This window comes from Neophocaena asiaeorientalis, unplaced genomic scaffold (genome assembly GCF_003031525.2).
Source record: "Neophocaena asiaeorientalis asiaeorientalis breed wild unplaced genomic scaffold, Neophocaena_asiaeorientalis_V1.1 scaffold166, whole genome shotgun sequence".
Lineage (NCBI taxonomy): Eukaryota > Metazoa > Chordata > Mammalia > Artiodactyla > Phocoenidae > Neophocaena > Neophocaena asiaeorientalis.
This window is the reverse complement of record NW_020174933.1, coordinates 2,714,357-2,728,115: the sequence shown is the minus strand read 5'-3', so window position 1 is coordinate 2,728,115 and position 13,759 is coordinate 2,714,357. Positions and strand designations below refer to the sequence as shown.

Below are 13,759 nucleotides of genomic sequence, written 5' to 3'. Positions count from 1 at the left end.
ATGTATAAATATTTAGAATAGAAGAGGGTACTTCTAATACCTTCTTTTTATTTTTCCAGCATTGGATTAAATTGTGCTCTGGGTGCAGCTGAAATGAGACCTTTTATTGAAACGATTGGAAAATGTACAACAGCCTATGTCCTCTGTTATCCCAACGCAGGTGTGTGTTTCAAGGGAGTCACACATAGGAAATGCAAATACACAAGACCTGGGTAGATAGGGTAACAGATCTGGATTAAAAGAGTTTGTTTTGCAGGTCTTAGTATATAGTTGACTTTCAATAGGAATTTTCTAAATGAAGAGTATTTGGGTCTAGACCACTGTTTCCCTCTAGACTTGAAGGAACAGTTTGGCTCAGCCTGAAAGGGTCAGAAGTGGACAGAACTTGGGGGCATGAAGCCTAGTCATAACTTATCTGGCCAGAGCCTTGGAATTGGTGACAGTCCTTGCCATGTGGGCGTGGCCAAAGAGATGAGTGCAAAGAACGTGAGAGAGAGGGCCCTCTTCTTTGTTCCACTGTATCGACAAAAGAGCCTGTTACTTTTCTCCTTTTTAAAAGTTAGAACTTAATGGTATATAAAAATTCCTAAGATAAATGTAGACAGTTTTCAGACTATCCATTTAATATTGGTAATCCATTCTGGGTTAACCAGATTTCCTTGTGAATGTTTCTGAGCACCAGTTAACTACTTGGGGCTAAAAATCATTTTCCAGCCTTCTTTCTCCAAATATGTACATTTTAATGTGCAGTAAATTTTATTTTCCACCAGGAGTAAGATAACTGTAAGGGGATAATAAATAAAACAGGAAATTGGAAAATTAGATGCTAAAGTCTTACTTGGGAAAACTTACTTGAGAGGAGATGGGTTGTGTTTTGCTTGTTTTTAATTGCATGTCTGGTGGTCATTAGTTCAAAGCATGTGTGGTACTCTTCCAACCCCTAACCCTAGGTGTCTAGGAGACAAGAATGAATTTCCTTTACAGAAAAGGGAGGGATAGGGGTAGGGAAATTCTGTCTCATGTAGTAGTGATGCTTTTCTTTCAAATAGAAAAGAAATAATGGATGTTTATTTTCCTCTGTGATTTTACTGTTGGTCTGGTATGGCGTCTCTGTACTTATTATGTTTAATGTTAAGAATTCTTATTGTTTTTGCAAGTAATCATGATTTAATTATAAATATTTTTCTAACATTTTAACCTAAAGCCTTTACAAATACTATGTCATTTGTTAAAGTAGTTTCCAGTAATGGCTGAAATATACTTTCTTAGGTCTTCCCAATACCTTCGGTGAATATGATGAAACTCCGCACGTGATGGCCATGCACTTAAAGGTCAACAATCCTCTTTCACTTCGTTTTTAAGAGATAGGGAAATGGAATTTTTGATTTAGAATATCTAGAAGTAGACTTTTCCCCTAAAGAAATCCCAGTGTATATATAAAAAATAAAAGCTTAAGATGAATTAAAATGATGGAGGCAGAGGGAGGGGCTCACTGTCAGCATCCTTCTCCACAGTGGGTACTAGTGGCTATTGGGAAATTCTCAGAGAGGTCCAGCCCAAACTAACTGAAACTTGGCTCTCCTCTGCAGCCCTCCCAGGTGGTCCCCTCCACCGCGGAGACTGCTGGGTGGAGTCTATGTCTCCTAGCTCCCCACTGTCACCTCCCCCATTCTCCTTCTCTCACATACACCTCCCATCTTTGAATCCCAGGTCAGGAAACCATACTACCCATGACCCTTCCTTATCACTAACCCCTGGGTCTCTTTTCCCTCATTCCTTGAATTTTTAGCTTCTGGCTAACCGACATTCTCTCCTAAACTATTTCTCACTTAATTCTTATGTTTTCAGTACCTTATGTAGATGCTCTTTTCAATACTCTGACTTCTCACTTCCTTGACTTCCTCTCTCTCGGTTATCTTGTGCTTCTTTCAAACCAGCTGTGGTTAAACTCCAGACCTGCACTGTGTAATATGTGTAGTCACATGTGTAGCCTCTACCACATGTGGTCATTGGAGCACTTGAAATGTGGCTGTTGTGACTGAGGAACTGAATTTTTAATTCTTTAAACATTTGAATTTAAATTTAAAAACTGAATACGTATTATTGGAAAATGCATTACTTAGCTCACATTCATTCTGCTCAGCATATGGGTAAAAAAAAACTTTATTGTGATCAGATAGGCAAATATCTCATTGCATTTCATAGTATCTGAACTGGTGCCTGCTTTTAACCTTATGTCTAAGGCTTATCAAAGCTTGATATCTAGAGTTAAGTATGTTTAGCTCTCTTTTAAATGGAAAATTAGTTATTCAGGAAATGCAGAGTTTCTGTTGAATTGGTAGTGGTGAGCTTAGAATTCAGATGAACTCTCTGAAACTTTTTCTTTTCCTAAGTGCAGGATTTTGCTATGGACGGCTTGGTCAATATAGTTGGCGGGTGCTGTGGTACAACACCAGATCATATCAGGTGATAATACGTTCTAAGTATTTTACCTTTTGTTATGGGATGAATTGTGTCCCCAAAATTCATAGGTTGAAGCCCTAATCCCCAATTCCTCTGAAGGTGCCTGTATTTAGAGGTAGGGCCTTTAAGGAGGTAATTAAGGTAAAATGAGGTCATATGAATGGATCCTGATCCAATGTGACTGGTGAGGACACAGGCACACACAGGAAGGGGCCATGTGAAGACCCAGGGAGAAGATAGCCAGCTACAAACCAAAGAGAGGTCTAAGAGGAAACCCATCCTACTGACACCTTGACCTGAGACTTCTAGCCTCCAGAACTTGAAGAAATAAATTTTGCTGTTTAAACTACCTAGTCTGTGGTAGTTCGTTATGGCAGCCCTAGCAAACTAAGATACTTTATGTTATGAAAAATTCCAAAAATTAAAGTAGAAAAATAATGAAATGAACCCCCATGCACCTATTGCATAGTTTCCATAATTTTCAGCATTTTGCTATTCTTATTTTATTTATTCTCCAACTTTTTTTCCCTTAGACTATTGTAAAGCAAATCCTACATATCTTTTTTCTTTAATTAATTTTTGTTGGAGTATAGTTGCTTTACAATGTTGTGTTAGTTTCTGCTGTACAGCAAAGTAAATCAGCTATACGTATACATATATCCCCTCTTTTTTGGATTTCTTTCCCATTTAGGTCACCACTGAGCATTGAGTAGAGTTCCCTGTGCTATGTAATATGTTCACATCAGTTATCTGTTTTATACATAGTATCAATAGTGCATATATGTCAATCCCAATCTCCCAATTCATCCCACCTCCCCTTCCCCCTTGGTATCCGTACGTTTGTTCTCTATGTTTGTGTCTCTATTTCTGCTTTGCAAATAAGATCATCTATACCATTTTTCTAAATTCCACATATATGCATTAATATATGATATTTGTTTTTCTCTTTCTGACTCACTTCACTCTGTATGACAGTCCCTCGGTCCATCCGTGTCTCTGCAAGTGACCCAATTTCGTTTCTTTTTATGGCTGAGTAATATTCCATTGTATATATGTACCACATCTTCTTTGTCCATTCTTCTGTTGTTGGACATTTAGTTGCTTCCATGTCCTGACTATTGTAAATAGAGCTGCAATGAACATTGTGGTACCCGACTCTTTTTGAATTATGGTTTTCTCAGGGTATATGCCTAGTAGTGGGATTGCTGGGTTTTGTGGTAATCCCATTTTTAGTTTTTTAAGGAGCTTCCGTACTTTTTTCCATAGTGGCTGTATGAATTTACATTCCCACCAACAGTGTAAGAGAGGCCCCTTTTCTCCACACCCTCTCCAGCATTTGTTGTTTGTAGATTTTTTGATGATGGCCATTCTGACTGGTGTGAGGTGATACCTCATTGTAGTTTTGAAGCAAATCCTAGATATCTTAACACTCTACCTTTAAATACCTGAATAATATTCCAGTGGTCAAAGAGGGACAGCCGATATTTCTTGTGGGCAAATACCTGCCTCCACTAGATTCTCTCATGAAAGGAAGAGACAATAAGCAACAGGCACCTTGAGGTCAACAGGAGTGTCTTCACCTCGCCTGACACAGTCACTGCTTAACCCACGTTGTAGAGTGAGGGCATGAAGGAAGGGGGTGGGAGACAAGGGCATGGCGAAGGGTGTGTTTAAGTCCCTGCAGTTTCGTGGTTTATAAGAAGATTGGAAAGATTGGAATTGAGTGGAATAAAACACAGTTGAGGACTGTTCGTATTTGTTTTTTTTCCCTAGAGTGACTGATGATCATATTTTGAGCCAGTCTGCTTGCATGCCTATAATACGTTCACTGTACTGAACTGCCTAATGTTGCACTGAGTTTGTTGACTTCCATGATAGACTCTATGAAGAGTCTCTATAATTTTTTAAACATAACATCTTTTAAATAATATCTGAAAGTTATCAGTAGTTGAGGATAGCTTATCTTTGGATCTCTCTTTTTTTTTAAGATTATCTCCTCCTTTATAAAAAGAGTTGTGTTTTTTGTTTTTTAACATCTTTATTGGAATATAATTGCTTTACAATGGTATGTTAGTTTCTGCTTTATAACAAAGTGAATCAGTTATATATATATATACATATGTTCCCATATCTCTTCCCTCTTGTGTCTCCCTCCTTCCCACCTTCCCTATGCCACCCCTCTAGGTGGTCACAAACCACCGAACTGATCTCCCTGTGCTATGCGGCTGCTTTCTACTAACTATCTATTTTACATTTGGTAGTATATATATGTCCATACCACTCTCTCACTTTGTCACAGCTTACCCATGCCACTCTCTCACTTTGTCACAGCTTACCCTTCCGCCTCCCCATATCCTCAAGTCCATTCTCTAGTAGGTCTGTGTCTTTATTCCCGTCTTACCCCTAGGTTCTTTTTTTTGCTGTACGCGGGCCTCTCACTGCTGTGGCCTCCCCTGTAGCAGAGCACAGGCTCCGGACGCGCAGGCCCAGCGGCCATGGCTCACGGGCCCAGCCGCTCCACGGCATGTGGGATCCTCCCAGACCGGGGCACGAACCTGCATCCCCTGCATCGGCAGGTGGACTCTCAACCACTGCGCCACCAGGGAAGCCCTCTTAGAGTCCATATATATGTGTTAAGCATATGGTATTTGTTTTTCTCTTTCTGACTTACTTCACTCTGTATGACAGACTCTAGGTCCATCCACCTCACTACAGATGCTCAACATCATTAATCATTAGAGAAATGTGCATCAAAACTACAATGGGATATCATCTCACACCGGTCAGAATGGCCATCATCAAAAAATCTAGAAACAATAAATGCTGGAGAGGGTGTGGAGAAAAGGGAACACTCTTGCACTGTTGGTGGGAATGTAAATTGATACAGCCACTATGGAGAACAGTATGGAGGTTCCTTAAAAAACTACAAATAGAACTACCATACGACCCAGCAATCCCACTACTGGGCATATGCCCTGAGAAAACCATAATTCAAAAAGAGGCATGTACCAAAGTGTTCATTGCAGCTCTATTTACAATAGCCAGGAGATGGAAACAACCTGAGTGTCCATCATCGGATGAATGGATAAAGAAGATGCAGCACATATATACAATGGAATATTACTCAGCCATAAAAAGAAATGAAATTGAGATATTTGTAAAAGAGTTGTTTTAAAAATACCTGTGTATGTGGGTTTGTGTGTGTATGCCTATCTTTCTCTGCATATATATTTGCTGCTTTTACTTTGCCATTCATATACTCATTTGGGGGGCAGTAGAGTGAGCAGTTCATTCTGGTCCTGATAAATTTAGTAGAGCAGCCAGATTGTTCCAGGCTGATCAGAGGACATATTTCATCGAAGCTGATAAGGTTCAAAAGAGTATGAATAATTAAAACACATTTTTAGGAGTAATAATTTTGGAGTTTCAGTGATGTATTACTCTTTACCCTCCTTACCATATATGTGTGCTTGAAAAAAACAGACCGAAAGGATTTAATTTCCTTCACTCCTGGCACCTCCTCTCCTATTTGCTTTCCTTCTCAACAATGAAGCCTGTTTTTCTTTTAAATTACCATGTGGATTTGATGGAGTTAAGGATATCTTCAGGTTTGGGAAGGGGTGGAGGAGATTTGCTATTAGCGTTTGTGCAAACCATCACGTCTGTAGGTTCACATCTGTGAGCACAGAACTTGGTACAATCAGTGCACAGCAATGGGGCAGATACAGAAATGTTAAAGATTATAGATTCATTTTCTGCATTACTGAGAAAACTGAAAAGCACAGTTGCTGCTTTACATTTGGAACTAGGTATATAATTATATTAAACAGACTTAATTTCATAGGTGGAAATTAGTTTAATTGAATTTTGTTTGGATTTAATGGATATTGTGTTTTCTCTTTTAACTCAGAGAAATTGCTGAAGCTGTGAAAAACTATAAGCCTAGAGTTCCACCTGCCACTGTTTGCGAAGGGCATATGCTGCTGTCTGGTAAGTCATAAAGACAAGATTTTTTATGATTTCAGAAATCGTTTGTAGATTGTTAATATGTTTGGTCTACGTGGTAGTGATATTTCTGCCACAGAACTTGTTTATTAGGTCAAAGAAGTGTACATATTTTTCTTGGTACTTAAATGAATTCTAGTAAAGGACGCTTTGGTTTTTTTTAGGGGTGAGAGCGGGAAGATACTGACTTCAGGGAAATGTGAATGAAAGCACAGGTAGTGGCCTTGGTCAAACTTATTGTGCACTGCTTTGAAAACCTACATAGGCCACAGCCTAACACTTTTAATCATCAGATTTGCTGCTAGTTCCTAAAAAATCTAGCCCAGGCTTAAGGATTTTTAATGATGGTAGCCTCTTCCTAGAAAATTTTGTTTGCTTCTATAACATTATTGTCATGCTCTTACGTTGGCTGTGTGTTTAGGCTTTACAAAGAGTTGTGATTTTTATTATTCTGTTTTGTTCTAAATAGCCCTGTGGAGTAGGCAGCTTCCCTTTTTTAGAATGAGCTCTGATATTCACAAAAGGAACATTAGTAAAATAGATTATCATGCCAACTATTAGAAAAATAACTTTAAATTTTATATTTTTCCCATAATACTTTAATGATGTATTCTTAGATAGTATCTTTAAGCAAAAAAAAGAAAAAGTGTATACAGATTTTGAGAGAACCTGCAAATAGCACACATATGGAATTATGCACCCTAATAATGGAGAATTTAATGTTTCTCTAAATTGATGTATTTTTGTTCCATATGTTCTCCTAAGAAAAATGAAATAAAATGACAGTGAAATAAAAGAAAAGTGACAGCAAAAGTAATACCCACTTTTCTCACTCAGAACATATTGTATAGAATTACTCCCAGTGAGTGAAAATAAAGTTGGGTTAGAAATATGCCTCTTCAGGCTACCCTTTTTTTACTTTTATACTCTAGAAGCTGGGGTGAGATTAGAAGAAGAGGGATTTGTGATTTATGACACACTCCCTACCCTGAAAAAGTGGCTTTTGTCAGAGAAAGGTGTGGTAGGATAGTTTCTTTCAACCTTAGATCTTAAAGCTATTAATTGACTTCAGCCAAGGACTAAGTTGAAATTGTTAGCCTTTGCCAAAATGGAAACATGAAAGAACTGTTTAGTTATGATTTTTAAAGAGTTCATGTGTAAGAATGAAAGAATTCTTTCTTCTGATTTGAATTTCATGTGCTATTTCTAAATTGTTTTAAAAATCACCTTCAATCAGATTTTAAAAGAATGGCACCAAATATACTCCTTTTAATTGTTCTTTTATAAATTGCAGACTTGAGAACAATGTAAATTTTTTTTAACTTTTTAATTTATTTTTTAATTTTTGGCTGCACTGGGTCTTCGTTGCTGTGCGCAGGCTTTCTCTAGTTGCGGGGAGCGGGGACTACTTTTCGTTGCAGTGCAGTGGCTTCTCTTGCTGTGGAGCACGGGCTCTAGGTGCTCGGGCTTCAGTAGTTGCAGCACATGGGCTCAGAAGTTGTGGCTCGCGGGCTCCAGAGCGCAAGCTCAGTAGTTGTGGCGCACGGGCTTAATTGCTCTGCAGCATGTGGGATCTTCCTGGACCAGGGCTTGAACCCGTGTCCCTGCATTGGCAGGCGGATTCTTAACCACTGCGCCACCAGGGAAGTCTGAGAACAATGCAGTTTTTGTGTCAGATACTTCACATTCATAATAGATCAGAAATGCTTTGTGTGAAATGCTTTTAGGGCAACACCACAGGTTCTCTTCACCATTTAAATTCTGGCAGCCCTGCTTGTCTGCCCTGGGAACCCCAGGGTCTGACTAAGGGTCGACATGGAGGGGAGGGGCTGTGAGGATGTTACCAATGGGAAAGGAAATCACAGCCCAGACTGGAAAGTGATAGTCTTCCCAGTCCGGGAACAGAAGACCTGGAATAGTTTTGTAATTACCTATCTTCATTATTTTCCTCTCCCTCATGTCTGTTTCTTCCTCAACCAATGCTTTGGGAAAGGACTCAAAAGCCATTTCCTTTTATTAACAAGAACAGCTGGTGCTAATTTTATAAGCTTGATAACGCTTATCAATGTTACCTAGTCTCATTTTTACAGTAACATTGTGAGGCAGATACTTCTGCTGTCTCTATTTTATAAGCTTAGAGGCTCTGCGAGAAGTGCCCCAGAGTGTTCACTGAGTCGGCTATGCAGGGCTCAGACCCTAAGGCTGGCTTCCCGAGAGCCTGCTTGTAACCATCTAGGAAGACTTCTGCTCCTAATACTGTAGATACAATGAGTAGAACAAAACCGGTTAAAGGCCTTTTCCTGTAGCGATACTGTATGCTGCATGTTGCTTTTTTACCTCAGTGTAATGTGTCCACATTAATTATCTGATATTTGCCCCTAAATCAGCCTGTAATAGTGGAGATGATATTGTCCCTTTGCAAATAAGGAAGGAGGAGCAGAAAGCCCAGGTGGCTTGCCCAGAGTCAGCCATCTCCCAGGGCTCAGCCCAGGTCCTTCCTCGTGACCCTGTTAGGCCTTGCTGGTTACTCATTCTTGGCTTCTGGATCAAAGAGACGAGATAAAGCTCTAAACACACTGTTGGTGGGATTAAGAAGGCTTGCTCCATCAGGCTTCAAGCCGATGTCTGAATGGACAGCCATTCGGACAGCCGTAGGGCAGTCTTTAGATTCTAACTTCATGGTTTTTGCCCCAGGCTCTTGGCTACATAAGAATATGATGATAATTTTCCCTTGTTTCTCAGAGCTGATATGATTCAGCTCTTGAGAGAAATTTGCAATTTAAAACCCTGAAATATTTCTTCTTTTGAGAGTTCTGGTTATAAACATAGAGCCTTTTGTTGTGTTTAAATATCCCTAGGGGGGATGGCCATGACCCTTTTTCCACGTTGGGTCTCCTTAGCTAGTCAGATGGGCTGTGGCACAGAAACTTCTTTTCTTTCTCATGAAAACATTTATTTTCTGTCGGTCTCATGTCGTTACATGCATTTTCAGAAAATTTTCAAAATACTTCTCCTTTCAAGGTCTAGAGCCCTTCAGGATCGGCCCGCACACCAACTTTGTTAATATTGGAGAGCGCTGTAATGTTGCAGGATCCAGGAAGTTTGCTAAACTCATCATGACAGGAAATTATGAAGTGAGTATCTAAATAAGACCCTCGAGGCATCTGCCAGGCTTTTGGCTAAGACAGCACGCAAGTGAAACTGCTCTGCCTTTGATAATCATTAGCAGAGCTGCTGGGAAGTGTGAGAAGAACGGTAGAGCGTGTTTGTAGCTGGCAGAGCTGGTGGGAGGATGAGGCTTCGAAAAGTCATAGCTGCCCTTGTCAATATTTTTCAAAAAAATTCATCCAGGGTATGAAGTGGGATGAGATGGGAGACACCCAGGTTCTAGCTATTTCTGTTAATTGTGAAATACATTTAAAAATTTGAGGATACTTTTCATTTTGACTTCTCACAAATCTTTCCAAGAAAAGGGAAGGCCAAGACAATTCCTATTCATTTCCTCATGACCACATCAGACACTGACTAATGTGGTATTATTGATTCTGTTCACTGTAAAATAAGCTAAACAAACACAAAGCTTGCAAGGTAGTTTCACCATAGGATTCTTAAACTCGGTCACTGTAAGGATGAGCAAAATTTAATCCAAGTAGAGCGCACTCTAAAAATCTGGGCAAATTTTTTTTTCTTATGCAAATACAAAGTTAAAAATGGAGGAACTTGATCTGAGCTTTAATGATAGCCTTTGCAACCTTTAGGAAATAGATCTTCCAGCAACCAGTATCAAAGCAGACTTAGTTCTAATCACAAAGAAAGGGCTCATTTATCGTCCTTTATGGACTTGTTAATGACTGCTCCATGGCCTCCCTCAGCGATCTCCTCTGCAGGTAGGTCAGTAGGGCCTGGTTACCTGGTTCCTGACAGTTCCTGTCAGTTCTATTCTCTTCGTTCCTGCTGCTGCCTAGCCAGCACGTGCTGCTGCCATGGTCCTCCCGAGTTTAGAAGCTTTCACGGGGTGGCTTTTTTTGCACATGGGATAAAACCCAAACTCCTTTAGACCATCATCCACATAGACACCAAACTGCCTTCCATCCTGATCTGTCATCTGAACATTCCAGGAGGCTTGCTTCTGCCTCCAGGCCTTTGTTCCTGTTTGTTCCCTTCTGTAGTCCTGATGACCCTTCATGGTTGTTTAGGGTTCTTCAGTTGGCAGTATTTCTATTTCTGTTTTGATTCTTAAGACCATTCTGTGGTGTCCCTTTCAGCTCTCAGATTTGATACATTTGCTACTGAGAGCAGATGGCATTTTAGGAAGAAGCAAACAGGTCGGAGTGATATCTGTCATCTTATAAGGTCTTACTATTGAATATATGCCAGTCACTGTGCTGAGCGCTATACAGCATTGCTCGTGTAATCTTTACAGACCTGTGAGTTAGGTGCTGCTATTATCCCCATTTTACAGGTGTGCAGCTGGAGGCTTGGGGGAGGTTAAACCACTCGCCTACTGTTTGACAGCAAGTGGATGAGAGACCCTAAGTCCTCCAAGCCCATACTCTTCACTGCTCTGCTGTCTTGGCTTGGAAGACACGGGAAGGAGGCCGGAAAGTAGGAGGGGGTTGGGGAGGAATGGCTCCTCACTGGATTCCAGTTCCCCATAGTTAGTGATCCCTCAAGGCTCTGTGGTTAAGGGAATGACCTGAGAGAAGGTCCAGTCCTGTCTTTGTGCCCAACTTGTACACCTTTAAACAAATCACTTCATCCCTTGGAGCCTATTTGGGTTGGACCGCTGAGCTGTGATTCTGTGGCTCTTCTGATGTAGAAAGGTCAGGCATTGGCATCTAAGTTGTGTATCTTTTGACCTCTGGTCTAACCAGGTCGCTTGCCATCCCCCCTGTGCTCCCTCCAGTTCATTTCCCAGGGGCAGCTGAAATTGCTCCCTCTCAGGTAGCTTTCTCCACTTCAGTCCTCAGAGATCTTGCCCTTCCTGGTGTTTAGGCAGGACATTTGACTCGTACGTTGTATGGCAGTGCCCGTAGCTTTTCATGTGCTGCATCATATGCCCCCAACTAGATGAAAGCCCTTCAAGAACAGGGACTGTGACTTATACTTCTTTTTATTCTTTATGTTATTAATATTTAACATACTGCTCATAACGAAAACATTTTTTGCTGAATTTTATTGCGATCCTTTTTCTCTGTGTAACCTTGTGTCATTACGAGTGGTCTTTCCTTGTGGCCTATGCCAAAGTGTCTCATGCCTATTCTTTTACAGTGATGGCTAAAAATTTCTATTTGGTTTCTTCGGCTAAGAAAAAATTAGGACAACATCAGAATCTACAGTTGATTTTACCCCTGCTTATTTTATGACACTATGAAATGTGCTGTACCAGTCAGTTAGAAAGCCTTATTGAACATGTCTGTTTTGCCCAGTATTGTTCAAATGAGAGTGGGAGATACCTAAGACCTTTCTAGATTTCCAAACGCTTAAAATCTATTTCGGAGAATAAGCTAATACTCGTGAAATCGTGAGGAAATGATAATGTAATACACCATGTAATAATGTTTATAATAGTTAACAGATGTTTAGAGGCAGCCGTTCATTGTGGAATAAGCAGTGTTTCCCAAAGTATGTTCTCTGGAACACTGATCCTACAAGATATTCCTTAAATGACCATAAGTGGGAAATGCTGTGTATTGTATCTTGTCCTTGGAGATTTACGGTGTATAATAGTGTATCAAAGGATTTGAAAATCCTTTTAGCACAGAAGAAGTTTATTTATACGCATATTTCATGTAACTTCTATTAACAGCCTACAATGACTGCTTTGCATGTTTCGGCAAACACTGAAGAGTTAGATAAGTTTCGGACTGTTTCTCTAAGGACTTTTTTTTGGAGGAGATGGGACTTGAGCTGGATCTTAAACAGTACAGGAAGGAAGGGGATTGTGTTGGAAGCAGAGGGAACATCATGTGTGACACAGAGGTGGAAACAGATTTGGCTGAGTGGGGGGTGCCGGGAGTGGGCGATGGGCGAGAAGTTCAGTTGCATGAGAAGATGGGGCAGGTCCCAGAGGGCCCGGAACACGAGGCTGAGGGCTAGAGGCTCTTTACAGGAAGAGTCGAGGTTCGCTGGGTTCTGAGGAGCGACCCGCTGTGATGGAAGCGATGTGTAAGAAAGCTTCATCTGGGATGGTTGAGAGCAGGCTCAGGGTCGGGGGTGCTGGCCAGGCAGTCTAGTGGAATCTAAAAGGACTGCCTGCTGGGGGTGGTGAAGGACTACTTTTGTCAGCCTTCTCTTGGTCACCCTCTCCCAATGCTCATTCCCCTTGAATTCCGTCCTCAGGAAGCTCTGAGCGTTGCCAAAATGCAGGTGGAAATGGGAGCCCAGGTGTTGGATATCAACATGGATGATGGCATGCTGGATGGACCAAGTGCAATGACCAGATTCTGCAACTTCATCGCTTCCGAGCCTGACATTGCCAAGGTCATACAAAACCTTGATTTTTCAAAGGAGTTTACATGTGCTGCTCTGTCGCTCATTTAACTTTGTCACTTGTCCCTTCGTCTGTCATGTCATACACTGGTTTTCTGTTGTCCTGTGTTGAAAGCCCAGTGGTTTCTGATTGTCAGTTTTCTCACTTAATGGCAGCCTTTCGATAGAAACCAGACTTTAGAGAGCAATGTGATTTCCGTGTGGCTGTTTCCAGGGCTTCCGGAGTTGGTCACAAGGATTGACTGAGTTTCCTCTGATGTCTGGTTAGGCTAAGAACGAACTTTTCATGTCTCTGAAGGATATACTTACTGTTCTTACCGAATCATTAGTTCTCTTCCTATCACAGACAAGGGAACTCAGTTAATCCTTCCTTATTGCAGGAAGAGGAGACCTTTTTAGGTTTATCAGAGTGAGACAGACTTATAAAACAAGATTAAATCAAGGTGTTAATGTCAGCTTTTACATTTGTTCTTTAAAAGATGAAAGTTAATTTTTGTGTCCATCTTTTCAAAAATTTTAGATCGATTCTAAAAACTTTGAAAAGTCTCACTTGACTTCTCTACCATTGAATTTGTGATGAGGAGTGATTTTTGAAGTTGGTTTTATTGTTGGTGGTGGTGTTTGAAAGACATCTCCTATAGTGCTTTAAGAGATAGGGCTGTCATTTTTTTGTTAAGCTTCATTCAGCAAATGTGTAAGTTAGAAGTCTTGTGGTAAGCAGTGAATTACATTAACCTGTCCTTCATTTGTCTTCAACTCCTCACTTAAAAGCCTCCACGGTCCTCTGGGAGTAAATATT

General features: G+C 40.6%; 1 protein-coding gene across 5 annotated transcripts in view; it reads left to right on the top strand.

The window, feature by feature from the left end:
• MTR (5-methyltetrahydrofolate-homocysteine methyltransferase) overlaps positions 1-13,759 on the top strand; it is a 111,375-nt gene that overhangs the window by 28,978 nt on the left and 68,638 nt on the right. For 4 of the 5 annotated variants that reach the window (XM_024761480.1, XM_024761479.1, XM_024761478.1 and 1 more), the window contains exons 9-14: positions 60-160; positions 1,270-1,331; positions 2,399-2,466; positions 6,374-6,453; positions 9,490-9,602; positions 12,811-12,951. In XM_024761480.1, coding sequence (XP_024617248.1) covers positions 60-160; positions 1,270-1,331; positions 2,399-2,466; positions 6,374-6,453; positions 9,490-9,602; positions 12,811-12,951 — 565 coding nt within the window. Of the gene's footprint in view, positions 1-59; positions 161-1,269; positions 1,332-2,398; positions 2,467-6,373; positions 6,454-6,646; positions 6,684-9,489; positions 9,603-12,810; positions 12,952-13,759 lie in introns of those variants that run through there. The other variant, XM_024761482.1, reaches the window with a different exon arrangement.